This window comes from Syngnathus scovelli, chromosome 5 (assembly GCF_024217435.2).
Source record: "Syngnathus scovelli strain Florida chromosome 5, RoL_Ssco_1.2, whole genome shotgun sequence".
NCBI classification, from domain to species: domain Eukaryota; kingdom Metazoa; phylum Chordata; class Actinopteri; order Syngnathiformes; family Syngnathidae; genus Syngnathus; species Syngnathus scovelli.
Genome location: NC_090851.1, coordinates 10,224,367 through 10,252,303, shown reverse-complemented (window position 1 = coordinate 10,252,303; position 27,937 = coordinate 10,224,367). Strand labels below are relative to the sequence as shown.

Genomic DNA, 27,937 nt, shown 5'->3' with positions numbered 1-27,937 from the left:
ATGGCGGCCGTACAAGGCGGTATGGCCGACGCTGTTGAAATAAAGGACATTAAAACGGAACCACCCGTTGATGCCGTCGTAAACAACAACGCAAATGATGGAAGGGTACTTTCTGCGTCCCCAGGGTCCGGTGCTTCGGTTGGAAGTAACAAAGCCGCAACAGGAACCCTGGAAGAGAAGCAGACGCTGCTGGCAATTCTGCAATTCCTTAAAAAGAACCAACTGTCCGAGTCTGTCGACATTTTGCGTCGAGAAGCTGGATTACCGCAGGATTTTTTCGATTCCAAGGCTGGTGATACGTCCTCGGTTTCTGGGGGTGCATCAGGAACGGTGGAAGAAGGAGCTCTGGATGCCAACTCTCTACTGAGCCGAGTGACATCCTCTTCCGAAACTCAAGCGCCAGTCAAAGGTGCGTGATACAACTTTGCACACGAAGATTTTGTTTTGTTTTGTGATTTCCATTTTACGAAACACTAACGTGTGTGATTTTACACGTACTATTTTTGTAATTATAATTAGTACCCCTCATACCCATTTTGATTTCTGTGCATTCATTTAGTTCGACACAGAGGATATTATGTCCCATTCATTTGAGGTGTACTATAGCCAATAATACCTAACATTTTTTCCCTTCGTACAGCCCATTAGATGTGTGCGAATGGACAAAAACTCGGGGTAGACGATTTCGAAAAATAATCTAATTTAGCACCAACCCCATTTTGGGATTTAATATGCGATTATTTTTTTCAAGGGTGCTTTTCCCATATGTTTTTCAACAAACACAACCAACAAATTCATCTGTTTTACAATAAATACTATGCTTGAATGTGTTGGACTTTGAAATTAGACTCATGGACGAACGAAGGCAAATGAACTATAAATTTGAATGAAAGAAAGTTAATTTCTACTTCGATTAGAGTTGCTCACTTCCTAAATATTTCGATTTGTAGTCCAGTTGATTTGCCAGTGACTGCAGGCGTTTTTATTATACTATATATTATATGCTAATATTGAATACTAACTTGTGTTTCAGCTCCACCTGCAGAGGACCAACCAGATGTGAGTGTAGTTTTATCTGCTTACAGCCAACAGGGAGACCCAACTCTCTATGAGGTTTATTACAGCGGCTTAAAAAAGTTTATAGAGACAGTTTTGGACTGTCATCGAGCAGAACTATCCCAGGTTTTCTACCCACTCTTTGTGCACATGTACCTGGAACTGGTATACAACAACCATGAGAATGAAGCCAAGGCGTTTTTTGAAAAGTGAGTTTCCTTGTCATTATTTGTTTGATTTTCCTATTGCGCTTGCCATTTTAATAACCTGCTGCCTATCCATCTCAGGTTTAGCGGGGATCAAGAATGTTATTACAGAGATGACCTTCAAGTCTTGTCAGGTTTGACAAAAAGGGAGCACATGAGAGGCAACGAGACTTTGCTCGACTTTCGCACCAGCAAGTTTGTCCTGCGCATCTCTCGGGACTCCTACCAATTGCTCAAGAGGCACCTGCAAGAGCGCCAGAACAACCAGATCTGGAATATCATCCAAGAGCACCTCTACATTGACATCTTTGATGGCATGCCACGAAGCAAGAGCCAGATCGATGCCATGTCTGGTAGTTTGGCTGGAGAGGGCAAGAGAGAGGCCAATAAGGCAAAGGTTGGCATGTTGTTCATAAAGCCTAAAAGATAAGAATTAAAATTGTTTTCTCTAAGTCAGTAGTCTGTCTATAAGCGAGTAACACACATACTGAATACAATTCAATTTGTCTGAAAAGTACTAATTAATTAGTAGACCTGTTGTAACAGGCTGCCAACTGATTTTTTTTATTCACCTCCTTCCAGGTTTTTTATGGCTTGCTTAAGGAACCGGAAATCGAACTGCCGCTCGATGATGAGGATGAGGAAGCAGAGAACGAGGAGGGCAAACCCAAGAAGAAGAAACCTAAAAAGGACAGCATGGGCTCCAAGAGCAAGAAGCAGGATCCCAATGCACCATCACAAACAAGGTATAGTAGATTCCTTTGTCATTGTTTTAGAAAAGATTCACTTTATTGAAACTATTTTGAGCGTCAATGCAAGCCTCCTGAATTTCGCTGGAAAGTGCACTGTGTTTCTCAGGATACCTCTTCCGGAACTAAAAGACTCGGACAAATTGGACAAAATCATGTACATGAAGGAGGCCACCAAGAGGATCCGACTGGGACCAGATAACCTCCCTTCTGTTTGCTTCTACTCTTTTCTCAATGCATACCAGGTCTGAATTTCTTCTACTCACTTTTCAGTCGGTGTTGAAGTCCGATAAATATAAACTCAATTGTTGTATCCTGATTTATTCCTCAATGATTCCTGCAGGGTTTAACTGCTGTAGACTTCACGGATGACTCCAGTTTAATTGCAGGAGGCTTCGCTGACTCCTCAGTCAGAGTGTGGAGTGTCACTCCGAAAAAACTACGCAAAGTCAAGTCTGCCGCAGGTACAGTGAGTAAACAATAGCAGTTGGCAAAAAAACGGTTGGAAACTACGTAAGATTGGCCCAGGGCCAATAGTTTGCCTAACAGTTGTATTGCGGGCCAAAGTTTCATCATGAGGCAAAGTATTTTGTGCAATGGAGCTAATTTGGCATTGTTTCTCTTGCCAAAGACTTAAACCTGATTGATAAAGAGTCAGATGATGTACTAGAGAGGATCATGGATGAAAAGACAGCGAGCGAGTCCAAGCTCCTGTACGGGCACAGTGGTCCTGTTTATGGTATCAGCTTCAGCCCAGACAGGTAAAAAGCACAGATCCCATGCCCTCCTGAATGATCTGCTTTGGCACAAAAGACACGAGCACTATATGATCCGTGTAATGACGACTGAGGTGCGCGTTTAGGAACTACCTGCTGTCGAGTTCTGAAGATGGCACAGTGAGGCTGTGGAGTCTCCAAACCTTCACCTGCCTGGTGGGCTACAAAGGCCACAACTACCCTGTGTGGGACACCCAGTTTTCTCCTCATGGCTACTATTTTGTCTCCGGGGGACATGACAGAGTTGCCCGGTAAGAATTGTGGACACTTGTTTGCCTCACCAATTTTGAAGATCAATCATGTTTGTGTGACACCTTGAAGGAGATCCACTCTCAGACTGGGTAATTAATGAAATTTATTGATAATTTGAGTTTATCGGATTTTGTTTTTATTATTTTAAGTATTTTTGTAATTTAAAGGAGCGCTTTCATTCACAACAGAGTGGAACAATTTTGCCAAATTTTCTTCTTACACCCCTGGCAAATATTCAAAAGTTTGACCAGCGAGTTTAATTCGCATTAAGAAACAACAGTGTAATCGGTTTGTTATTGTTTTCCATATGAGAAAGGGTCTCTCGATTTCACTTTTCCAAAACATTGCCAAAGAAATCATCTATCACATCTAATATGTCCCTCTTCAGTCTGTGGGTTACAGATCATTATCAACCTCTGCGGATGTTTGCTGGTCACCTGGCGGACATCACTTGCACCCGCTTCCATCCCAACTCCAATTATGTGGCCACGGGTTCTTCTGATCGTACGATCCGCCTGTGGGATGTCCTGAATGGAAACTGTGTTCGCATCTTCACTGGTCACAAGGTAGTTTTTTTTTTTTTTTAAACTCTTACTTTTCTGAACGTGTGTTTGATGTATTGTGTCTTTTAAATCTGTGTTGCCGAAGACAAGTCTAACGTCGTACCGCATTTTGTAGGGTCCAATCCATGCTCTGACATTCTCTCCCAACGGGAAGTTTTTGGCTTCGGGGGCTACTGACGGCAGAGTTCTTCTTTGGGACATTGGTCACGGACTCATGATTGGAGAGCTCAAAGGCCATACAGATACCATCTACTCTCTCAAATTCAGCAGGGATGGTGAAATTCTTGCCTCTGGTGCGTAGTCAATAAATATGTCGATTATGTTGGCAATGAATGGATGAATCAGATTAAAAGACAGGGCATTCTTTGAAATTGATAATGCAGAAAACATACAAATTATTTGATTACTGTTTGGTCCATAACATGTCAGAAAACAGGCCAAAATGTTGATTGCTGTTTTCCAAAGTAAAAACAAAACAACAAATAGAGGTCAAGAGGTGCAACACTGTCTTTGCACTGATTTCACGCTGACATCGCTTTTTGCATGCGTGACAGAAATATACAGAGCAGTGCATGCTTAATTTTCAATCAAGAGATGTGTATAATAAATTTAAGAAAATGCATAAATGTGATAATTTTGCGTTCAACTCCCTTTTCAGGGATGGATAATTTCTACACTGTATATTTATAATGTATACATGAATCTTGTGTCTCCCAGGCTCTATGGATAACACAGTTCGCCTGTGGAATGCCACGAAAGCATTCGATGATTTGGAGACGGACGACTTCACCGCAACGACTGGACACGTTCATTTACAGGATAACTCACAGGAGCTTCTGCTTGGCTGCTACACAACTAAATCCTCACCGGTCCTTCACCTTCACTTCACTCGCAGAAATCTGCTCTTGGCAGCAGGCGGCTATAATCCATAAGACTTTCAACTGAATTTAGCTTGAAATAATTTTGATATTTTTGGACAGTGTGACAAGCTCCGATGATAAATGTTTGATATTCGTCAATTCTTAAATTTGACCGTGATGTCGGACCTAAATACATTGTCCTAATACGGTGCCATTGTAACGGATGACTAAGTTAGAAATAATTAGGCGCACAGCTCAACATGTGGATGCCACTTTTGTATTATAGTGTTTTTATAGATAAACATGTAAATAAAAATTGTTTTTATGTTTTCGGCATCAATGGTCTTTATTGATAACATAAGGAAACCAAGCAGACATTATATTCCAAGCACATCCAGCTGCCTACTCCACTCCCAGCAGACATAAATCAATTGTACATCTGTAAAGGACACAAGCATAATACAGTTGACTAATGCAAAAGTGTGTTTTAGTACAATTAGTCAAGAGGTACTTACTTATTTATACCCATTTTACTTCCCAGTGACTGCGGCTTGTTTCTTGGGCTTCAATTTAAAGAAGAGGCCGATTGCTGCTAGGGTGGCATATGTGGCCAAAACGCACTATGAAAGTAATTCATAAAGCAAATGTATACAGTATATTAAAATGTGAATGCATAACAGGCAATGGATTTGGTTACTTACATTTCTCCTGCCGACCATGGTGTATGCATTGAAGTACTTAGCAAACCCAGTGAACTGGTGCGCCGTTCCTGCGTCATGACCTCCCATGATGGTTTGTGAACCTATATCACAAAGATCGGATTGGAAGTTCTATTATTCATTCTAGCACCTATATGCAACTATAGCATTATTAGCATGTCAGCTCAATTATACTGGTGTCAAAACCAGGAATTGTTGCACTTCTCTGAGTTTTTTCTTGTGAGCGAAGGATTGCAACCACAGTTCATTCAGCCTGACATTGACGGGATGTTCACTCTCACGCTTATGAGCATACCAAGCTAACCGTGAGCCGTCTACACAACATTATCGTTAGCGAGCGAATGTATTACGGCACCCAAAACGTGATCTTTTAAATTACGCGAGTAGAATGTGATGACATTCATGCAGTTAAAATGACAAGCAACCATAAAATCAAAATGTAAACTTACTTTGAGCAGAAGACCCTTGATAAGATTGCGAGAAGACTGTGTCCTTCAACGGAGGCCTCGATGCTAGAATTGAAAGGAAGTCCCGCCTACTTAGAGTTGTTGTGTTCTTTGTCACTATTGGTCTAAAATGACGACGGTCACCAATTACGATCACTGAATGGCCAAATGAAATGTCAACAACTTGTACGCGTTTGTGATTCGCCACGCTATGATCCGCCCAATTAAAATCTTCTTCCGGGTCGTGGTAATGGCGTGCCGAACAGCATGTGAGTTTTTAAATCTTTCAAAGGCTCTTTACTTTAAGCAATCTTCTCGTGACCACATTCAGGAAGACAGTTAAATTCTCGGGTAAAGATGTTAGCTACTCTGTTCACTTCAAATGTTCAATCTAGTACTCGTTTATATTTTCCACGTGTAGACCATTCGTCAGACCTTTCAGCTTCGTAGTGTGATCAAACCCGTAGAAGTGTTTACAAGTACCTCATTCATTGTAATAAACCTGTTATTATCGTAATGGCCATTGTTTACATCCCGTGTTATTTCAATTGTTCACATTTGTATCTCGCACATGCAATTGCATTCTCATTTTAAACGGAAAAAAGAGACACCAATCAACCAGGTTTTGAGTTGCAAATTTCATTATGCTGTACTCAATTTGTTTTGTAGAAACCTGTAAAAATAAGACATGGCATCAGCGGAGGATGACTTCCCTCGAGGTGGGACACCTGGGAAGGCTAGTGAAAGTAAAACAGCCTTGCCGGTTGAGGTGGATAACCTTTTCAAGGTATGGCTGATCTCCTTTCTTCTATCCAAATTGGGCATGCTGTGCAAAATACTCAAAAACCTCTGTACTCTCACATTTCAAGCTGATTCTTTACTGTTTTTCTATTCTCAAAGTAGTTTGTTTCTTTACTGCAGTCCAACGAAAAAGCAGAGCCTAAGAAAAGGAAGGTGGCGTCCAAAGATGCCAACAAGAAAGTCAAGAAGCAAAAGACTGTTGGGACGAATGAAGATGACCTGAAGCTCAATGCAGCTGCAAAGTGTGTGGAAATACTACATTCCAAGGTAAAAACACAATTAAGGAAAGCCACTCTCATTACAATAAGGAAATATGCATTGAAAAATTATAAGGAATTTTAGAGCATTTGCTAATATAGCTCACAGCTGTCCAACTGAATGCCTGCGGCCCAATTAGAACCTTTAAGTCATTTATGTGGCCTTTGAAATCTTGCCACTGTTTCTGAAGAGTAGCCATAAAAAAATGCATGGGTGATTTAATATGATGGTGCGAATATTAAAGTTTCTCACACAGAACATATTATCTTGGGGCCACGAAATGTAACTGCCTCGTGTTCTTGCAGCACACCTTCTCTGTAAACATATACAGTTCAGCTCACCCCAATTTCCAATGACATTTAAAAAGCAATTTCTAACTCCTCATTTGGAGTAAAAGTAATGCTGGTGTTGTTTTCATTTCATTATATTAAGGCTGGTCATCTTTGCACATTTGTATCTTCAATTTCCTTGAAAGAAGAAAATCTGTTGTATTTATCTTTGAGGAAGAAAAAAATGTACGCTGTTCATTTTTCATTTTGGTCTTTCACTGTATTGCCCCAAAGAACAACTCAAAACCAGGGTACATAGTTATTTTGGGCATACCGTTTCATCCCTAGTGATGATTATATGGTTTCACCATAATGAAAATATATTTAAAAGTGTGTTATTTCTTCACAGCATCTAAAGGAAGGCACGTTAATGCTGGGCTGCGTGAAAGATGTTTCAGACTTTGAGGTGACCGTCGGTCTACCTTGTGGTCTGCAAGGCTTTCTCAGCATCAAGAACATCTCTGACTCGTACACCAAGCTGCTCACTGAGCAACTGAATTCAATCGACGTTGAGGTGGGTGTTCAGTTTTCTTGTGACCGGTTTAGCTTTTCCAACAACGTAAAATACTGTGCAGAAAATGCACAGTTGGAATCTGCTCTATGGTTTAAGTGACATAGTCTGACGTGCTGTTGTGTTTTTTATTTTTGACAGGATATTTGTGCTTTGCCACACCTCTTCCATCCGGGCATGGTGGTGAGATGTGTGGTTGCTAAATTGGAGACCACCAAAGGAGGTGCGGCAAGCATCCAGCTCTCCATCAATCCAAAGCTCGTCAACAAGGCGCTCACGTCAAATTCTATGAAAGTTGGCATGGTAAGTCAGAAGTCAGCACCTTTTAACCATAAAATTCTTTCCTCACCTCTCAACAATTGTCGCTCTTTGTTGTCTCAGGTGTTGAGTGGATGTGTTGAGAGTCTTGAAGATCACGGCTGCATAATTGATGTTGGTATCAAGGGAACCAAAGCCTTCCTTCCCAAGAAAGCTGACACAGATAAACAGAACAGTAACAACGGTATCGCAAATCTGAATTTATTCTCTCTCTTTCTCTTGCAAGCCTTTTTATAAAATCACCAGAATGACTATATTTTTTTCCCTTGCCTTTTCAGAGCTCAAAGTGGGCCAGTATATAACTTGTCAAATAAAAGAAGTGAAGAACGATGGACGTTTGCTGCAACTCGCCGCCAACCCCTTGGCTGTTCGCCAAGCTCTTGCTGAATCCAAACAAGGATGGACCTTGACTAATCTTCTTCCGGGACTTCTTGTTAAAGCAACAGTCAAAGAGGTAGGGGTAGTTCTCATGCCTTCTTACGCTATGCTGTCAAAATTCTGTTCAAATTATACTCCAATGTATACACAATTTCACGACAACTTATGATGCCACATTAACTCTTGACAATGCTAAAATCAAGCCTGTGTTGCAGGTGACCAAACACGGACTTCTCTTGGGGTTCCTGTCCTCCTTCAGTGGTCAGGTAGACATCCTTCACATGGAGCAAGAGATGGTTGACAGTTACAGTGAGGGAAGCAAGGTGATGGTTTTATTTGTGATCAAATCTAATACACAAATACTAATATACAAATACTTTTTGCAACCAAGCAATTTTTATTTCTCGGCGAAATTCCCACTGTTATCTCACCTAGTGGCATCCTCTTAGTGTTGTTGTCAAATTAGGTTAAATTAAAGTGTCTTTATTTGTTGTTGTGTATTTTTGCATCATTCGTTTAGGTTCTGGCCCGTGTGCTGTACATGGACCCATCCACCCGTTTGGTAGGATTAAGCTTGCGTGGCTACCTAGTTCAGCCTGAATCCCGAATCAATACCATCCCTGCTTGTGGCGATCGCATCGGAGAGGTGGTGCAGGACTGCAAAATAATCTCAATGCACCACATGTCCGGAGCTTTTTTGGAACTCCCTGACAAAACTGTCGCATTTGTACATGTGAGTAGCATGAATGATTCAAATGCATATTTGGCCTGGAAAAAACTCATCTGAGGTTGCCTCATGCAATTTGTTGTTTGTCTTGATAGAGGAACAATCTGAAGGAGTACAAGGACCCATCACATGTGAACAAAATACTGGCCAAACCTAAACATACTTGCAGGATAGTTGACTTCAGCCCCATGGAGCAAATTCACTATGCTACTCTACGCAGGTATGTGAAAGTTTTTGTCTTCTGCATCTTGCCTTCTTTTCAGTCAGTGTCCAACTGATTTCAACTGATTTTCAGGACTGTGATAGAAAAACCCTTCTTTCGATACCATGATCTAAAGCCTGGTCAGATTGTACAGGTAGGTGCTTAGACTCCAGAAATTTACTCTGTTATGGAAGTTATCTACAAAATGTAGGAATCCTAAAAAGTATGCACGGGTTGATTTTTGTTTTGTTTTGTCTAAACCAAGTCTTCCATGTCTCTCTCCCTTAAAGGGCAAAGTCTCTGTTATGCTGAATCACGGCATGGTGGTGCACGTGTCGAACCGTATTCGTGGACTGGTGCCTCATAACCACCTATCAGACATCGTCTTAAAGAACCCCGAGAAGATGTACGCAGAGGGCATGAAAATCAAATGTCGGGTCAGTCCATCTTTCAAATCAAAATCAAGAACACCTCCTGTTAATCGGATCATCTTTCAAGCCCTCTTTGTTTTGTTTCTGCTCTTTCTGTCCTCAGGTGCTGTCAGTGGACGTAAACAGCCAAAAGCTGTTTTTGACCCGAAAGAAGACCCTCATAACCAGCTCCCTGCCCTTATTCCTTAGCTACAGTGACGCTCGTCCTGGACGAGTGTCTCACGGTTACATTGTCAGTGTCAAAAACTTTGGCTGCATCGTTCGGTTCTACAACAATGTAAAGGGCCTGGTCCCAGCCAAAGAACTCAGCTCTGAAGTAATCCTCAACCCTGAGGAAGTCTTCTATGTTGGTCAGGTAAGATCTTAAGCTCTGACTCTATACATGAGCTGATATCCTGCTACATTTCAGCAAGCAAATACATGATCTTTTTTCTTTTGAATATAAGGAGACATATGAAAATCTGACGGTGCAGATATTTCAATAGATATCCAAATAACTTATTTTTCCGGGAAAATTGCTGTGTCCGTCCGTCCGTACAATAGAATGCATTCGTTAGTTCTAAACCATGGCCACTCGCTTGTTTTTCACATTCTGAGCTCTGCTTCCACTAGTTAAAAGAAAGCCACCTGCTGCAAACAGTGCCTGCCGAGTAAAGTGAAAGAGGAACCGGCAGCTTACTAGTTGTCAATCAAATGAAAGCCTCTCTCAGCCCAGCAGGATGAGCGTTGTTGACTGTTTTTTATTCATGAAAAAAATGCTTATGTCTCCTTTTTGAAAGGTGTTGAAGACTAGGGTACTACAGTGTGATCCAGCGAAAGAAAAGTTAATTCTCTCCCTTAAGCGTGCGATGGAGCGGGAGACAGAAGAAACAGGAAACGCCCAATTTCACCGTGAAGTGGGGAAGGTATGTTCAAGACAAAATAGCTACTCGAGATGTAGCAATTTATCAGTCTAACTCTGAATTACTTCAAATAAAACTGAATAGGTTTTTACTACATTTGCATATATACTGCAGTTCTACACTATTGCAATGTGGCTGTTGGTTGTCGGATTTAGATGCTATTTGTGCCGTTAAGGCGGAATGTGGTTAATCGGTCAAATAAATATGGTAAAATTAGAAATCAAATCAGTTACCGAAGTAATGGATAGTAACAGTGCTACTTCCTGCTCAATAGTTTTTGCCCAATGTCTCTGTTGCAGAGGCTGGAGGCCAAAGTGCTTAAGAAGTCAATCAGTAGTCTGGAAGTGTCCATTCTTCCCGATGATGTCCGTGCCCTCCTACCCACCTTGCACCTCTCGGATCACGTGTCTAACTGCTCTTTGCTGCGGGAGACCCTGCAAGAGGGAGACACCGTTTCAGACCTCGTCTGCTTTCAGCAGAACACGAAACAAATTGTATCCTAGTTATTATTGGAATTAAGAATATACTCTCATCTTGACTTTGATTTATATTTTTTGTAGATTGTGCTGATTTCTTTTCCTGGCCTTTTTTAGTGTGCCAGAAATGGTCTTTGTTTTCCTTAAGTTTCTCTCTTAGATTGTCACCAAGAAGCCAATGGTGATCTGGTCACTGGAGGAAGGAGAGGCTCCTAAGGATTTCTCAGAGATCACAGTTGGAATGCAGATGATTGGCTGGGTCAAGAACATCATTGCCTATGGTGTCTTTGTTGAGTTCCCCTACGGTCTTGTTGGCCTAGCACCAAAGTCTGTGAGTGATGCTTTGTCATCAGCAGTAAATGTTTGGCGTTTTCTTTTTCTCTCTTCAACGACCATCTCTTTTGTGCCAACTGATTCATTTTCCTGTCTGCTCACTTCTAGGCCATTTCTGATAAGTTCATTGATAATATAGCGACCACCTTCCAAGTGGGCCAGACAGTAATTGCTAAGGTGACTAATTTGTATGAGGAGAAGAAGCGATTCCTGGTCACACTGCAAATTTCTGAGGTCACTATGCCGGAGGGATCTGCCCTAACCAGACTGATTCACGCTGTGCAAGAGAGACGAGCTGTGACCGAAATGATTGCAACAAAAGGTGGGACGTTTTGTCTCGATAAACTTGACAAAGCCATGTAAGACAAATCAAGGGCTGACCTTTCATTTGAAAGCAAATAAACCTTTATTAACTTCTGTTCCGTTGTTTTGATCTGCTACTTAATTTCAAGTCTGTTTTAAATATCAAAACATTCTTTCCTCAGAAGCCAAGGAGCCTTATCAGCAGCTAGCTGCTCTGTCTGTTGGCCAGAGGCTGAAGTTGGTTTTTGACACAGAGAAGGATGACAAAGGCGCCAATTTCAAGTCAGATGAGTTGGTCGGTGCCACCATACAGGCCAACAAGCACCATGTGATGGGTATGTTTTCATGATCTAAGTCAAGTCAAGAGTCGGTATCCTGTGCTAAATCCTTCTTGCCAAGCTTCAGACAAAATACTGTATAGTATATAGATTAGGGGATGGATGGAATGGATTGGGTGGATGGATGGATAGGTGGTTGGATGGATGGGTGGATGGATGGGAGTGCAAAGTGCATTTCTGAGCACATTAATAAACCAAGAAAAAAAAAGTAAAATTATATTGATAATTGAATATGAGGAAGACCATTCATAGCATGCCATGCAAACAAGTGACACGGCTGCTTCACATAATAAGTCAATCACACATCATTTAATGAAATCAAAACATCAGCACAGTGGCGAGGTGAAGATGCTTCATGTTTTCAATTCTTGTATTTCAAAATAAAATGATTTAAAATATTGAATACTGCAAAGAAACGGTAAGATCATGTACACTTTTATGTTGCTTTCTTACAGGCATACAGTTGACCCCAGGACAGAAGGTTACTGCAGTTGTCCTTTATGTTGACATCCGGGCCACTACTGTCCATGTCTCCCTCCTTTCCAAGTTGGTTACCAAAAAGAAAATGGTAAATTACTTTGTCTTACATTAATTTACCTATTATACTGTACTGAAAAACAAAGTCTGGGTGTATTTTCAGTTTTCTGTATTCCAGAAGACTGTACTGCCTTGCATACTGGAGTGTTTTGATTTGGACCTGTCATAATCACTGTTTGTGTGTACCCACCCTTGTATTTACAGCTGACAGAAGGGAGCAAGCATTCTGCAATTTTGCAGCACATTGACAAAGACCTAGCCATCATCTCAGTGGACGACACTGCTCAGCTGACTTTTATTCAAACACAGAGCCACTTCAATGAGGTCAACCTAACAGCGTCGGAGAAGCTGTTAGAAGGAATGATTTTAGACGTTGAGGTTGTCCAACCCAGCTGCGAGCAACTGCAAGGGCTCCCTCTATTGTCATGGAAGCGATCCCGAAACAAAGGACTGGGCAAACCAGTTTCAAACCAGATGAACGCTGACACTGGTTACAAATTTGGAGAAATTTTGCAGGGCAAAATACGGACAATAAAGCCTACCAGCGTTCAGGTTGCACTCAAGGATGGAAGCACGGGCTATGTGCATGTGTCTCAGGTGATGGAGGCTGCAGAAGTGTCGCCAGGATCCTTCCCCACGTCTTCGGTCAAAGTGGGCAGTGAGGTCACCGGCAGGGTCATTGGAGGACGAGAAGTCAACAGTACCGGGTGACTGCTGCTTATGTTGTCTTCCTCATTATTTAAGTTTTCTTTCTTCGAAGTCTCTTTTTGGAACTTTAAATAATCTGTTGTTTGTTTTCTTTAGATTATTGCCCATTTCCCATCCAAGATTAAAATACACCTGCCCTGAGCTCACACTAATACCCAGGTAAGTAACTGATTCATTACTCATTGGAAAGCAGCATAATTGGTCGAACGCACATTTTATTTTGTATTTGCCTTTCCTGTCTTTCACATGTTGCCACAACACAAATAGCAAACTGGATGGTAAATTGGAGGTCGAGTCGTATACAGCTGAAGAGAACTTGCGTAGTCTCAAGGTTGGACAGGAAATTACCTGTTTTGTTTCAAAGGTGGGCTAGGTTACAGTTTTGCATCAAACACATACTCTTACTGCAAAGCTGAGATGAGATATGTGAATGGGTTTGCGATTGTCTGCAGTTTCATCAAGAGAGCAAGAGTTTGGAGGTCACCTCTGGTCCTTTTGTTTCGGGGTCAGTGGAACTGCTGGCTATGATTACTGATCTGAAAGTAAGTTATTCTATCACTATTGTGCAATGGAACGTGCATTTACATCCTGTCAAGTGCATGCCTCAGCAACAGGTGGTGCTGAAAGCCTTAAACATATTCTTCCAGTTTTGAAAGTTCCACTTGATAGATAATACGTCCAGTCAATGAAAGGAAAATCATCTAATGAAACCAAGTGTTCTATTATGAAGAGATAATTTGTGATGTTATACAAAGGAAATGTGACAAAAACTACGCATGAGTACTCTGCCCTAATATTGCTTCATTTGTCATATTTGAGGATTCCAGTCGCCTTGAAAAAATGTACAAGCTTGGCCAGGCTGTTCAGGCTAAAGTGGTCAAAGTGAGTCTCAAGCCTCAACGACTGTCACTGTCACTCACAGGTAGGATGCACCCGATTAATCAATCCGACATGCTGTATGATGAATAAAGGCTGAAGAACTGCTGTTTGTTTTGTAGGCATTTATGAACTAGAGCCAGGCGGTATCACTTGGGGAATGGTGACAAGTATGCCTCCACACCTCGGCCTTGTGGTCAAACTCCCATTTGGTTGCACGGGAACTGTGGCCATCACTGACCTCGCTGATGCATATAAGCCCAACCCGTTGGCTGCATTTAGCAAGGATCAGCTGCTGAGGTCAGTGAATGCAACAACCGACTACAATACGAAACAAAGTTGTTTCCCCACTCTCTGTGTTTTGCTGCAAGATACACAAGTTTAGTGATTTCATTATTCAGTCAGGACTATCCTTTTATCTCAGGTGTTACCTTCTGGGCAGTGAAAATGGCAAGTGGCAGCTATCGCTTCGACCATCAAGGTATGATATCTGACAGATACACTCGAAAATGCTGGTCTGGAACTTGTAACTTTAGTGCTGCTGTTGATGTTCCTCTTCTCCAGGTTGAACCCACAAACGGCCAAGCCAGCAAAAGACTCAGAGATTTTATCCTTAGACAATCTACAAGAAGGCCAGTTAATTAGAGGCTATGTCAAGTCTATCAGCGAGCAAGGGGTCTTTCTAAGGTAATCAACCGTGTTTGTGAATATATTTGCATCGACAACTCCAGGACTAGCATGAGAAACGTCGTGTCATGGCTCACTGAAAACCCGAAGTGAATGATGTCTTTTTACTTCTTCCAAGGTTGTCAAACAATATTATTGGGAGAGCTGAGCTTCAGCGGTCCTCCAAGTACTTTGTTAACAACCATAAGATCCTCTGTAATCATCTGCCACCCAGCACCCTGCTCACCACAAAAATTGTCAGGTAAACCGCAACATAAACACTGCGACAGTTCGTTTGCCAATAAAACCTCTGACACTTAATCCAAATGGAACATTTGCATTTATAAATGTCATGTAGTTATCATATTTTTCCGACTATAATTGTTAAGAGTAAAAAAATCACGAAGACAAAGCACGTCGCTCTGTAGTATAAACCTCATTTTTGGGAAAAATGTATTTTACAAAAACAGCAACCAAGAACCGTAGAGCTCAGACTGGCACCTAAAATCTCTGTTACCTGATTGTCTTGATGCCAGTGGAGGATTAGAAACTTTCGCCTCGACCGACTGAAAAGTTTTTCTTTTTAATTTAAAATGGTTTATCGTATTGTGACCAAAAGTAGAATACTTGTCAGTTATTGCTCCAGTTGTTTTGTTTGGTGTTTGTATTTTGTCCCCGTTCTTATGTGGACTCCAAAAACATGCACGTTGGGTTCCCCGTTTTTATGTGGACTCCAAAAACATGCACGTTGGGTTTATTGAAGGAAGATTCTAGATTACATTTAGGTGTGAATGTGATGATGAATACTCAAATATGTGTGCTATGACTGGCTGGCGACCAGTCCAAGGTGCACCACACCTATTACCCAGTCAGTCATCTTTTATCGCCTCTCGCTCATGATCGTATTGAGAATAAGCGGTATAAAAACAAAATGGCTACATTTATCACATGCATTTGCAGTGAGTGTTTCTTGTAGCAGATAGTGAAATGACAATAAATTGGGTTTGATGGGACTGTGAGAATTGCTGCAGCAAACATATTGCCTTAGTTTGGCTCTTTGTGCACACTGGCTTGTGCAAGATGTAACACTGCAGCCCTCTCTGTTCTTGTACTTCAGCATTGACAGAAAGGAAAAGTTAGTTGACCTGTCCCTGCTCACTATGGACACTGGGAAGCCAGACATCCTTCCGGAATCCCTCCATCTGCCGCTACGTCTCCAGGGAGAGGATAAGAACAAGTACAACCTTGAAAGGAAAAAGAAACGCCCACTGTCAGAAAGTGAAGAGGTAACAAAGTAGTTGGAAAAGAGTTCAGTATAGAGTCTGGGCATTTATCTTTTGTGTTTTCTGTTAACAAAAACTGTGATGCATACTCGGCTACCTTAACCTTTTTTACATTACCAGACCAAAAATGAGTCGGAAGCCCCGAAGAAGAAGAAGAAGAAGAAGAAGAAGAAGAAGAAGACGGAGAAGATGGAGAAGACTGAGAAGACGGAGAAGACGAAGAAGACGGAGAAGACGGAGAAGACGGAGAAAACAACAAACCTTATAGACAACGACAGTGGGGTTGAGGTGTACTTTCGAGAGGAAGAGGATCAGGAAGACAAAGACACCCGATCTGCTGCTGTGAATGTAAGGGAAAGCATCCACATTGTTTTTATTTCAGTCCCATTTAATCATGCATGCATGCACTCATAACTAAATGTCTCGTCAGGTCTCAAGTTCCTCAGGTCCTATCAGACTGCAGGTTGCAGCAGAGTTCTCCTGGGATCTTGGCTTGAGCTCATTGAAGCCTGCCACAGCAAACAAGCATGTAGACTCAAGTGATGAAGAAGACCAAGATGAAAGCAGCAAGGTACACCAACTGTTTGCGTTGTTTGCTGTTGCGACTCCCACCGTTTGTCTCACGACTTCTTTCCCCGTCAGTCTCAGAAGAAAACTCGACGTGAGCTGGCGCTGGAGAAAAAGTTGGCGGAGAAAGCCTTGACGCAACGGGAGATTGAGTTGATGGACCCTCAGCTCAGGCCCCAGGATGCGGGAGCGTTTGAGCGTCTACTCTTGGCCTCTCCCAACAGTTCCATTCTCTGGCTTCAGTACATGGCTCACCACCTGCAGGCCACCCAGATCGAGCAGGCGCGAGCTGTGGCAGAGAGGGCGCTTAAAACCATTTCTTTCAGGTAAGATTAAATCTTGCCGATAAAGACCTTTTTTTCCCCCCTTTGGCAATGGAAAGAAAATACATTTCATTGCTTGCATTTATATGGGACGCTCTCGTATGTAATTCTGTATTTCAGCTTGTATTCATATTCACCACTTTACATAACCTCCTTTTGTTGCCTCTTTAACTCTACTTGACTCAGTCTAAGTTTACAACTTCACTATGCTTGTCGTTGCCTTTGTTGTTAGTGTCTTTGTCAGAAATTAACATTTTTTGGCTTTTAATTAAAACAAAAACTAGCTATGTCTTGATTCAGGTGTGAAGATGTACAGTTCAAGTCAATTTTCAGTGGTTGTTTTTAAATTTTAAAAGTACTATTTTTATCTCCAGAGAGGAGCAAGAGAAGCTGAACGTATGGGTGGCCTTGCTCAACTTGGAAAATTTATATGGCACCCAGGATAGCCTCAAGAAAGTTTTTGAGCGAGCCCTCCAGTTCTGTGAGCCCATGCCCGTCTATCAGCAGCTGGCAGACATCTACACCAAATCTGACAAGATCAAGGTATTAACTACCTGCTAATAATTTGGACAACAAATATGTCGGAACTAACAGCAATTCAATAAAACAAGACAAGTAAGTTAAAAGATTTTTGTTGCATGAGCTAAACATTGTCTGTGTCTCTCGCCATATTTTGGTCAGGAGGCAGAGAACTTGTATAAGTCAATGGTGAAGCGTTTTCGTCAAGACAAAGCGGTGTGGCTCAGCTATGGTGCCTTTCTGCTTCAACAAGGCCAGAGTGATGCTGCCGGTGCACTCCTGCAAAGGGCGCTTAAAAGTCTACCATCCAAAGAAAGTGAGTATATCACAATGCTCTGTGGTCTTTTCATGTGTTTGGTACCTAAGGCAGAAAAACGTGCAGTGTGTTACTACACTAATGCAAACTACAGCCACAATAATACAATCTTGTTTAATTAGTACTTTTCTCAGTCTTCATATTTATACAGCTTATTGTGTCGTTTTTATTAGCTTGCGTAGGTATGCCTATTTTGAGTGTTTTTCCCCCCTCCAGCTATCGAGACCAATTTATAAACATTGTGATTTGTGCCCAGGTGTGGATGTCATCGCCAAGTTTGCTCAACTAGAGTTTCGTTACGGAAACACGGAAAAGGGTTTTGCAATGTTTGACAAAGTCCTGACAAGCTACCCGAAACGCACAGATCTCTGGTCTGTTTTCATCGACCTCATGGTCAAACACGGATCACAGAAGGAAGTCCGGTAAGGCCAAGTTTTGTTTTACTTGTTTATGAGCTAGCTAAACATTTCAATCAGTTCTTTTCTTGATTTCTGAACAAGTTAAGAAAGCTTATTGCATGTTTATAATCATATTTTTCTAATTTATCACACAGGGCCCTCTTTGATCGTGTGATCCATCTAAGTGTGTCTGTGAAGAAAATCAAGTTCTTCTTCAAACGCTACATGGAGTACGAGAAGAAGCACGGCACACCACAAAGCATCCAGGCTGTCAAAGAAAAGGCTGTGGAGTTTGTGGAAGGCAAAGGCAGTGTAGCTGCCAGCTCGTGAATCTTGCAGATTGTATATTTGCATGTGGACTCCGTGCTTGCAGGTACAAAATGCAAACAGATTCTTAATTAAGAGTTGACTTTTTTACTGTCGAAATGGTTTCTTGAAACTTGAAGACAACTTTTATACAGTGTATGTATTCCTCTATAAATCTAATTGGATCAACCAGAATTAGGAATTTAACTGACTTATTTGATTCCATTCCCTGGATGAGTTTTTATTTTGATGCGTAATAAATCATGTAGAGCATTGCCATGACTCAATAAATATACTATCAATACAATACATTACATGACATTTTATTTAAAAGCAACAAATACAAAATAACAATATATATTGGGACACATTTACATACAATACATACACGCTAGTTGTCTACCGTCTTTTAAAAGGAAAGTTCCTGGTACACAATCAGAAAAAAAAAACTGCCTACTTAAATCCTTTATGCTGGTCGTGATGTCATCCAGAAGTTGTGATGTCATCCTGTGGGCGTGGCTACCGCTTGACTGCTTGATTATTTCTCCTACCGTACACAGTGGCAGTATTGATTGTAAGATGCATGTGGGTTACTATGTGACTGACGTGGTTTGTGCTGGCTGGATTGGTTACACCCCTGAGATGGTAGAGGTATCAGTACTGCTCCTGCTCAGTACTGCTTCTGTAGCTATGTTGCGTCCAGCCCAGCAGTGCTGCAGTTCTGGTGCCTCCTCTCCAGTCGGGCTGTTGCTGAGCAGTGCAATATGGAAGCTAAGCGAGGACCAATGTAATGAAAATGTCTTTTTTATACATCCTCTCCCTATCTCCTGACCCTACCAAATCAAGTTTGCTTCCGTCAACATCCAATTCCCACCTAAGAATATTGCTCAAAGGTCAGCGGCAACACAGCCACTTGGGATCATAAACGTCATTGCCTGCGAGATGATCATCTCTCGTCGTATTTTAAATGGATGTTTTGGGGTTTTCTTTTCTAAGAGAAGTTTGGTTTCATCTGTTCCAAGCTCACACCTCCTCTGGCTCCATAGGTCCTTCAGCACCCTGTGGGGCATCTGTGTGGAGCCGCAAGATGGGTTTGTTGCACATTGGGCACACGCTGCGGATCTCCAGCCACTTGAGCAGGCACCTGAAAGCATGGAAACTGTTTTTAGAATAGGGCTGAGGAAAAACTATATTCATTTTGAACAGTGCACACAAAATGATACATTTAAATGTAGGCCTTCATGGAGCTTGTAGGTGGCTATTGGTGCCTTGTCTGCCCCCATGAATAAAGAAGAAATTTTAAAAAAGCAATTATAATATTATCTGGGCCCAGATCTTTCTTTAAAATAATACACAGCCACGGGAAACATTGAGACCACCGTGATTTCTTGAACTTCTTCAATGTCTATGATGACTGGTGCCACTGAAAGTGTGTCAGGTGAGTAATCGACACAAAAGAAAACATGGAATGCTGAAAATGTCTGTTTTGCCTATATGAGAACTTATGATCTAATTTCAGTCATTATCAAGCAAAACGTTTTGGGAAATGTCTCGATCAGCTCTTGAATTCATATTTTAGGTGCTGTTTTTATTTGATTGAAGTCCAAACAAATGCACCTTTAGTTGTACTCAGCATTCATAATGAACTGAAAGTTGATTAAACAAGTGTGCGCTCTTATTTTTTTCCCACGGCTGTATTTGCAATTTAAATGCAAATGCATCTTCATTATGGGCAAAATGATCCACGTTCATTAAAGCACTGGACTAAAAGAGTGCTGGTAGGTGCCATAGAACTCCAGGGCTGAGAATACTTCCCACTTTGTACCTGGCTCTTGTTATTGTAGAATGTGAGTTCTTTCGTACATAGAAAAAAAAAACTGGCAAAGTAGCTAGAGCCAAAGGTTAACTGGCTAATAGCATTTATCTTATTTTGTGGTACTTCATTTCCTAACAAACATTTTTCCCCCCATTCTGTATTTCTGCATTATGAGAATACACTTTTTACGTTTTTAGGTACACTATAAAATCTAAAAGATCTGCTATTTCTAAGGATGATTATAGTTTTTCCTTGCAATTTCTACTGGATTTATATTAACACAATCAACTTTAACACAGTTTTAAATTCCACAAGTATTAGATAGTGTTGTTTGTTTCCAGACACTCACTTCTTGTGAAATGCATGTGAGCACGGGCACACTCCCAGTTCATCTCTGGTCCTGAATTCTTCCAGACACACGGCACAGGTTTGCTGCCAAAACCAGAATCACAATGAGATGAGGCCATAGGTCATCGTGTTTGTGTAATTCATGACAGGCCTAGATTTTGTCAATCACCCAAACAATAAAAAGAAAAGACTTGTAAATTGCCAGATGTTCAATGTACCCATGTTTCAGCGCATAAAACCAGGTGTTGTTTATTAATTGTTCTTAAATAAAATTAATAAATAAACCAATAAAATAAAAATCTTGAATCTTAACATAGCTGTGTCTATTTTGGATTCTCAAAAACTGAACTTCCCCTTCCATCTACCTTTGATAATTTTACAAGAAGTCATTTATAAGACAGCAGACAGAGAAATGTAGCTCCTACTGTATGACACGTCTATAATAAGCACAGTTATTCTTAGCAATACTAAATTCGGCCACTGGAAGATCGGGAAGCACTTATCATAGACGAAAGAGATTTCGAGGACATGGCCAATAAATGTGTGTTGCATCTTAATGACGTGAGGATTGAACTCCTTCAGTATGTTAGACTATAAATAGCTCAACCTGGCTTATTAAATCAGGCAGAAACATGGGCTGCATTTTATGCAGTCCTTGCCAACCTTTGAGCCACGGGTGTCAAACTCTTTTTTTTTTTGCGAGCCGCGTTGTAGTCATAGCTTCTTTCAAAGGGGCATTATGACTGTCTACCCACATAAATGTATGAGCACCTCATATTACTGTATATACAGTAAAAGCTACAAAACAAACTGACAACTCGTTTTCAAATCAGACGAGTAAAAACTGGTCAAATATTTAAAATAACAAAGATATCATTAAAAGTGAAGACAATTTGCAATTCTAATTTGATGCATAATTTGTCATCGCGGGCCACATAAAATTATGTATCTGGCCCCCGGGCCTTGAGTTTGACACCAGTGCCTTGAGCCAAGGCACAAATTCCATATTTAAAATATCTCACAGCAAGCCACCAGACAAAAATATCAGAAAAGGTGGATTTCAAAGCGTAACTATTTTCCACCATTTCCTGGAAAACAAACATTTATATTTCTCTCACTCTGGTGGTGGTTGAACTATTTACTATCCACATTATTTCTACACCCCCATGATCCTTTGCATGAAAAGTGGTAGGAATTTCCGGTATAGCGTTTTACTTTTGTTGGAACTGTTGGTGCAACTTAACTTTCCATTACAGTTACAGACTTTAACAATGTGCGAATGCCAGTTGTTGCAGCTTATAAAAGAAAACTTTTAAATCTCGCTTCCTGCTAGTCTAGCGAGGTTGGAGGACGACAAAAGCATCCTGCAACAAGTTACAGTTACATGTCTAACTACATAACGAACTCTATCGCTTCAAACTGAGACTAAAAAGCTCTGAGGCGTATCAATACCCGCACAGTAACAAAGTTGGTTGTGTTTCGTTAAACGAGGTTGGGCACAATCTTATTTAGCGTCAAACGCATCTGCTAATGTGCTAACCCCATGACCGAGACAAGCTTTACGTTGCTCGATGTCATGAAACTGCCGTTCTTCATGTGAAGGTCACTACATACGTCTAGGTCAAACGCCCGGTGCAAATATTTGAACGATCGACTGTTTGTACAACCGCTCGTAGCGACTGATATTTTAGAGTATTCAAATGTGTTTAAAAAGGTCAGAGGTTAGAAATATGTCCTAATGCAGAAGATGTAAATCACATGTACAGTAATCCCTCGTTTATCGCGGATAATTGGTGACAAAAACCACCCGCGATAAGTGAAATCCGCGAAGTACGGTCACCAACAAGAAATACTGGGCAGGCTAACGAGTTAGCGGAAAGATGCTAATTCGCGATCGTGCTAACACGCGAAAAAGGACTTCTAAAGCAGTGGTGCTTAACCTGGGTTCGATCGAACCCTAGGGATTCGGTGAGTCGGCTTCAGGGGTTCGGCAGAGGTGGTATGTCATTGCCCCGCCCCCTGTCCGCACTTTCCTCAATTTAGAAGTTTTATTTTGACTTTTAAATTGTTTTTTAATTTGGGGGGGAAAAATCCACGATGTAGTGAAGCCGCGATAAACGAAACGCGAAGTAGCGAGGGATCACTGTACATAAAAGCTGCACAAAACAAAATGACTTACTCCAAGCAGGCTGAGTTTCTTGCTTGCTCCCTTCAACACCACCTACAGCGAAAAATGAGAATGGAAGAATGAACATACAGTGTACGTACTCGGATGTCAGCACTATCATATATATAGATATAACTTCTTCAGATGAGGCATTTATCCTGAACTGAATGACCTCATATTACTCCTCAGTTTGACGCATAGAAAAGCTAGTCTAAAATTAGCTTCAGAATTGTCGCATTGAGTGGACCCTGATGGACTCTTCTGGAAGGTGGTGGTGTTATGTTTCTCGGCTTTATGAAAAAAGAGGCTGACATGCTGTGGTAGGACTTAGAGGCTGCCTCAGAGTGTGCTGTTACACGTGCAGTGAGTGGCATACCTCGTTGTAGCTGAACTGATCCCTCGTCCCTTGTTGTTTCAACCTGCGACAGAAACAAGACAAAATGTACACTTAAATGCCACACAGAAAAGTACTGGGGTAAGAATTTCCATAGGTCAAGATTTTCAGCATAAAAGCGGCCTTGAGAAATTTCTATTGGCGCCGGGGCAAATGTGTCAGATGAATATGCTTTCTGAGTTGAGTCAGGTTAGGTCTATTTAGGGGAAATGTCACTTGTTATGAAGATAAAGCTGCCAAGATATAGAAATTTGTTTTCAGAACAGTTCATCTGAATTTCCATCATTTCAAAATGATCATACTATATCCATTACGCACATTTTTTCCTAAATAAAGGCAGACGCCCATTTTTAGTGCCACGGGCCATTTCAATGTGAAGATATAAAGAATGATCAAATTTGGGGACCTCCTGCAGCCACACAATCCTTTGGGATGTTATCTTTAAGCTTGTAGTTATACCTTGCTTCAGTCCATGTTTTTTTTTAACGAGTAATTGTAGCTTGATTACATTATTAAGAGCACAGCGTGCTGTTTTTTTTCAGCTGACGATTCAAAATAAAGACTGCATGAAAACACTCATCCTTCCCTCCCTCCCTAATTGCTTTATAAGTGGCATGGTATGGACACATGCGTCGTCGATGTGCTGAAAACGTGACACGGCACATACGTGACATCACTCTCTCACACGGGACTGAAATTGAAGACTCCTCGAACGTTCAAGGAGTATACACCAGAGTTTTCTTTTCTTATGTGTTCCATTAAGTTTACTTAGTACATTTAGTGTGTGAGAACTGTATTGTGGCATTAGGAATCAAGTGTCTTCCTGTATTTTATCATTCATTAACTATTATTTATATTGCATGTACAATGTATGCACAAGATGATTAATAATTTAACACCAGAGACCAAAACCAACACACCACATATATTTCCTATTTTAGCGATTGGACAGTAAGGGTGTTAAAATATTTTTGTTGTTGTTCCAGAGGTTCAAATTCTGTCACATTTGATGTTAGGGATGGTTTTGTGATATTTTTGAATGAAAAAATACTCAAATTAAAGGATAAAGTATAGTAAAAAATGTTCATAATAGGACTACATACTATAAATATGTGGCTATGTGGCGAGACTGCACTGCTGTCTCAAGTCCTCGCTTAGATATTCCCTTCTCCGATTCCTTTCCCGGTATACAGAACAGGCTCGGCCCAACTCTGCCCTCATCCCTCGTACCTACCGGAAAAGGTAGCAGCAGAAGATAAGACTGAGCATGAAGACGAAGAGGCCGATGCCCAGCACAATGACGTACACATTGAGTGGCAGGTGATACATGTCAGATGTCATGCTGCAGTCGTGTTCAGAGCTAAGAGAATTCAAACCGCACAGGCATCCTGCAAAAAAATAAAAAATAAAAAAAGAGATCATCACGCTTGTGACATGTACATTTATTGAAATCAAATCAAATTCAGGCCATTGCAGGGATATCTGGAGCTGAAAACTCAGAGAGACTTTGGAATATTAAATTAGTTTACTGTAAAGCCTCTCTGAGTGTCTGCCATCTCATAAGTGGAGTTCTTTTCCTGTTTGGTCAGAAAAACTTGGTGATGCAAATGTGTCCATGGAGATGTGGCTGAGGCACAGTGGTGGCAACCCTAACCCTCGTTGGGCTACCCGTTAATTGGCTGTGAAGTAGACAAACACAGCCAACGGAGACCGACACACCACCATCTGTTCCCCAGACTCAATAGAGTAGTCGAGAAAAGTGTGTGCATGTGGGACACCACTTGGGGGTTGAGGAGTTGTGTAGTGCAGTGTATGGCTGTGTTTGTTTGAAAAGAAACGTGTGTGTTGCATGGGAAGTATGAGTAGGGGAGTATATTTATAACGAGAATGAAGTCGTGACCAAAGGGCCATTTGACAAAACAAAAGCAGCGGAAGACTCACTTCCACTAGCCACATGTGACCCTATTAATTTGCAGCAAGCAGGCTCTTTGCCAGCCTCTAAATGTCCATGTGTCTCTCTTCAGAGTCAATGAATGGGTACAGCTTGCACTGTGTGGGAGGTATGATAATTTGACAGAGCTGGAGGTTGGGGGATTTGAAAGAAGGGGGTGGGGCAGGGAAACTTAATGAGAGATAGACTGCTTGGGCAAAATGGATACCAGGCCATACAGGAACTAAAAATGGAATGAAATAAGGGGTTGTCCCCACTTTGCATCTTAAACAACTTCCGCACTTCTTAGGAAGACTATTTTTTTTAAAATGTGTTTTACGATCATTGACCTAGAACATCGTGTGAGGGTTAGTAATGCTGGATTTGAAAAAAAAAAAAAGTACCATCCCGGTCCAAACCAAAGTTATTTGATTATTTCCAAACTCCTCCATTATTATTTTCCTTGTGTGTCATGTGAGGACACAACATTGTCTTAACCAAACTCTACCCACAAATTTGGTGCCATAGAACTGACAAAAATATCTTGATGAAGGAGATGAAGGATCAAGACTTAAAGTGGGTGCCAATTTTGTATTAGGATGGATGGATGGATGGATGGATGGATGGATGGATGGATGGATGGATGGATGGATGGATGGATGGATGGATGGATGGATGGATGGATGGATGGATGGATGGATGGATGGATGGATATAGCATTTGATAGGTGTCCCACAAACCATTGTGTACATCCTAAACCAGGCACAAAACATTCACATAGATTGAGGTAGTATAATAATAAAAAAATAATAATGATGATGATAATAAATAAATAAAGCTGCCATAGCTGTATGACTGAAGTGAACATGAACTTGAATGCACCTTATTTTGAGTGCTCTTTGTCACACACAAGACTAAAGCCTTTGAGGTTTGTTGAATCCATCACACAGAGCCAGTAAACTATGAAGCTAGTTCCCGTATTTGCCACCATGTATTTTGGTGTATTTTGGTGTAAGTACACCAAAATACATGGTGGGCCTAGGCTTTAGTATTAAACAGATGGCAGAGAAATGCACTCACTTACCGTTACACCATTGGAATGGTTGCATGAAATTTGATTCCTGGGCCAGCAGCAATAAATTCAGACCCTTTAAGAAGAAGAAGGCTGAGCTTGAATGGAGGCCAAACTCTTGGACTCGTGGTTGGAGCCTGGGATCAGTCACTGTGTGCCGAGCTCCTCCAAATACAAGCCTTAAGTTTTTCAGATTTGCTCAGATTTCCATAAATCCTTGAGAGGTGTGGTTTTGTTGGCTCAGCAGTCTGTGCATTCCCAAATCTGGATTAAGCACTTGGTGTTAAGATTGGAATATTTGGGACAAGAGTTTGGACCGCGTCTAAAATCCTCATGTGCTCCTGGATGCCAGTATGAATGATGTCATCAGAGAAAACAAAGAAATCTTGTTGTGTCGTTTGGACTGTCACTTGCCACATACCGTGGGCTATTCGCAAGTTGCCGTCAAAATGTGAATCATGCGCAGTCATAACATCATCAACAGCGCAGTCATTGTTTACACTCAAAGCAGACAAAGACCCTCTCTGACTTGTGTTTTTCTTGGCTGCAGGATCGTCTCCAATGTCATCCGCCGATCACAATGACAGTCGTCGATCAATGAAGGTAATAATCTGGCTTTAGTCTGCTTTGTCTTGCCCCTCCAAAGCTGCTTTTTTAACAGAGGATTTTGGCGGCTTTCATTCTCCCCCCTCTCATGTCCTCTGCCGTCTCCTCCTCCACTCCACTGATGTTGCGGAGGGTATTCCACAAGATGTGCACCCCTCAAAGGCCAAACAAAGTGAGGAGAGCTCCACAGCAGAGTAGTCCTGAAGCTGGCATTGCCCTTATTGCTGCTGAGTGTTTTTTTTTTCCTCACTCAGTGCATGTGTGGTTTTGTGTGTTTGTATGGAGATGGGGATCCTCTTCCTCCAACCATCTGCTCCTTCAGAAGAAGACAAAAATGGACAAAGGCGGTGTGTGTCAGCGAAGAGCGTATCTGTCTCAGTCAGTCTCTCGCACCTCCATCTGGCTTTGTCATGACACGCTTCTCCTCTTCCTCTTTCAGTCCATAACGCTTTTAAGAGTAAGCCTGCAGTCTGCCTTCCAACGTCTCCTGCTCCGCTCTGCTCTGCTCTGCCTTGGGTTTGTAAACAGATCTGTGCTCATGTGACCATCCGTTTTGCCTCGCAACTCTGCTCGGCCTCAGCCCTCCCTCTGCATTTCTCCTCCAATCTGCAGGCAGAAGGAAGGCAGAATGAGCCAGACGCTGACAAATGGGACGCCTGCAAGCATGCTGATGTGTCCAGTCTGTACACCTCTCCCATGTATGTGAAAGGGAGAGCAAAGAGGTTCTTGCAGCAAAGTCAAGCAAGGGAGGCCTCGGTCAGCTGCAAGCATGCATGTCTGATGTCCTGACAAACAAAACAATGTCATTTCTGCCAAGTGGGCGTCAACCAGATCGCATACAGAACCCTTTCTATTGTGTTATGATTGTTTTTTTAGTGGTGAGTTTCTCTCAGGCTGGCTTTATTTGATCTAAATTCACTTCTGTGCCATTATCAGATACAATCCAGTGAGAACAACCGTAGCGTCAGAGAAAATGATAAACACAATCAATGCTTGGTGAGGTATTGATTCAAGTGACGTGTCTATTTTGAGGTGATGCATTGTGCTTTCTACAATCTATATTTATGCCTCCTGCATTGTCTTCTAGCATTACCATCATCTTCAACTCACGCATTATTTTAGCTGAGAGAGCCAAAACATTCAAATCCAGCATCCATGTTAAATACATTGT

General features: G+C 41.5%; 4 protein-coding genes and 1 long non-coding RNA gene across 10 annotated transcripts; 3 read left to right on the top strand and 2 right to left on the bottom strand.

Annotated features, from left to right (window-relative positions):
- Positions 1–4,798, top strand: taf5 (TAF5 RNA polymerase II, TATA box binding protein (TBP)-associated factor). The gene is made up of 11 exons (XM_049719304.1): positions 1–409; positions 1,034–1,265; positions 1,344–1,659; positions 1,845–2,008; positions 2,121–2,256; positions 2,355–2,475; positions 2,643–2,772; positions 2,874–3,038; positions 3,428–3,605; positions 3,718–3,895; positions 4,320–4,798. Exons 1-11 carry the CDS (start codon positions 1–3, stop codon positions 4,532–4,534), a joined length of 2,244 nt encoding a protein of 747 aa, XP_049575261.1. The 3' UTR covers positions 4,535–4,798.
- Positions 4,718–5,761, bottom strand: atp5md (ATP synthase membrane subunit k). Of its 2 annotated transcripts, none has more exons than XM_049719311.2 (4): positions 5,631–5,761; positions 5,164–5,264; positions 4,978–5,082; positions 4,718–4,931 (listed from the first exon to the last, which is right to left on the bottom strand). In XM_049719311.2, the coding sequence occupies exons 2-3, from the start codon at positions 5,248–5,250 to the stop codon at positions 4,993–4,995; spliced, it is 177 nt and encodes a 58-aa protein (XP_049575268.1). In that variant the 5' UTR covers positions 5,251–5,264; positions 5,631–5,761; the 3' UTR covers positions 4,718–4,931; positions 4,978–4,992. The 2 variants fall into 2 exon arrangements, with proteins under 2 accessions (XP_049575268.1, XP_049575269.1); XM_049719312.2 differs by having other exon boundaries at positions 4,718–4,901.
- Positions 5,745–20,098, top strand: pdcd11 (programmed cell death 11). 5 transcript variants are annotated; one of them, XM_049719298.2, is made up of 37 exons: positions 5,745–5,896; positions 6,297–6,414; positions 6,549–6,695; positions 7,365–7,529; positions 7,668–7,829; positions 7,908–8,028; positions 8,123–8,298; positions 8,438–8,545; positions 8,743–8,955; positions 9,045–9,169; positions 9,245–9,305; positions 9,442–9,588; positions 9,686–9,937; positions 10,362–10,487; positions 10,784–10,978; positions 11,121–11,291; positions 11,402–11,615; positions 11,779–11,931; positions 12,390–12,502; positions 12,676–13,178; positions 13,276–13,338; positions 13,447–13,543; positions 13,632–13,721; positions 13,999–14,101; positions 14,178–14,355; positions 14,480–14,536; positions 14,620–14,742; positions 14,861–14,983; positions 15,839–16,007; positions 16,125–16,352; positions 16,435–16,575; positions 16,647–16,897; positions 17,269–17,437; positions 17,576–17,729; positions 17,986–18,151; positions 18,283–18,500; positions 19,480–20,098. In XM_049719298.2, the coding sequence occupies exons 2-36, from the start codon at positions 6,316–6,318 to the stop codon at positions 18,455–18,457; spliced, it is 5,538 nt and encodes a 1,845-aa protein (XP_049575255.1). In that variant the 5' UTR covers positions 5,745–5,896; positions 6,297–6,315; the 3' UTR covers positions 18,458–18,500; positions 19,480–20,098. The 5 variants fall into 5 exon arrangements, with proteins under 5 accessions (XP_049575255.1, XP_049575258.1, XP_049575257.1 ...); XM_049719301.2 differs by lacking the exon at positions 19,480–20,098 and having other exon boundaries at positions 16,125–16,173; positions 16,231–16,352; positions 18,283–18,742; XM_049719300.2 differs by lacking the exon at positions 19,480–20,098 and having other exon boundaries at positions 11,782–11,931; positions 18,283–18,742.
- On the bottom strand, positions 18,736–27,309 carry zgc:175214 (uncharacterized protein LOC557610 homolog). The gene is made up of 6 exons (XM_049719310.2): positions 26,173–27,309; positions 24,393–24,546; positions 23,141–23,183; positions 22,777–22,818; positions 20,599–20,681; positions 18,736–19,577 (listed from the first exon to the last, which is right to left on the bottom strand). Exons 1-6 carry the CDS (start codon positions 26,195–26,197, stop codon positions 19,457–19,459), a joined length of 468 nt encoding a protein of 155 aa, XP_049575267.1. The 5' UTR covers positions 26,198–27,309; the 3' UTR covers positions 18,736–19,456.
- LOC137840289 (uncharacterized) lies at positions 27,183–27,818 on the top strand. Its single transcript, XR_011086823.1, has 2 exons — positions 27,183–27,282; positions 27,379–27,818. It is a non-coding gene; the product is annotated as an uncharacterized lncRNA (long non-coding RNA).
- Positions 27,819–27,937: the final 119 nt, after the last annotated feature.

Excerpts from the sequence above, each read along its gene's own strand:
- atp5md (XM_049719311.2), bottom strand. The coding sequence starts at position 5,250 with ATGGGAGGTCATGACGCAGGAACGGCGCACCAGTTCACTGGGTTTGCT. Across the intron at positions 5,083-5,163 it reads CCATGGTCGGCAGGAGAAAT|TGCGTTTTGGCCACATATGC; the intron begins GTAAGTAACCAA and ends TTACTTTCATAG.
- pdcd11 (XM_049719298.2), top strand. The coding sequence starts at position 6,316 with ATGGCATCAGCGGAGGATGACTTCCCTCGAGGTGGGACACCTGGGAAG. Across the intron at positions 11,292-11,401 it reads TTGGCCTAGCACCAAAGTCT|GCCATTTCTGATAAGTTCAT; the intron begins GTGAGTGATGCT and ends GCTCACTTCTAG. Across the intron at positions 16,898-17,268 it reads CTTAAAACCATTTCTTTCAG|AGAGGAGCAAGAGAAGCTGA; the intron begins GTAAGATTAAAT and ends TTTTATCTCCAG.
- zgc:175214 (XM_049719310.2), bottom strand. The coding sequence starts at position 26,197 with ATGCAACCATTCCAATGGTGTAACG. Across the intron at positions 23,184-24,392 it reads TTCTGCTGCTACCTTTTCCG|GTTGAAACAACAAGGGACGA; the intron begins GTAGGTACGAGG and ends TTTCTGTCGCAG. Across the intron at positions 20,682-22,776 it reads AGAAACTCAGCCTGCTTGGA|CAAACCTGTGCCGTGTGTCT; the intron begins GTAAGTCATTTT and ends TGGTTTTGGCAG.
- taf5 (XM_049719304.1), top strand. The coding sequence starts at position 1 with ATGGCGGCCGTACAAGGCGGTATGGCCGACGCTGTTGAAATAAAGGAC. Across the intron at positions 2,773-2,873 it reads ATCAGCTTCAGCCCAGACAG|GAACTACCTGCTGTCGAGTT; the intron begins GTAAAAAGCACA and ends GTGCGCGTTTAG. Across the intron at positions 3,606-3,717 it reads GCATCTTCACTGGTCACAAG|GGTCCAATCCATGCTCTGAC; the intron begins GTAGTTTTTTTT and ends CGCATTTTGTAG.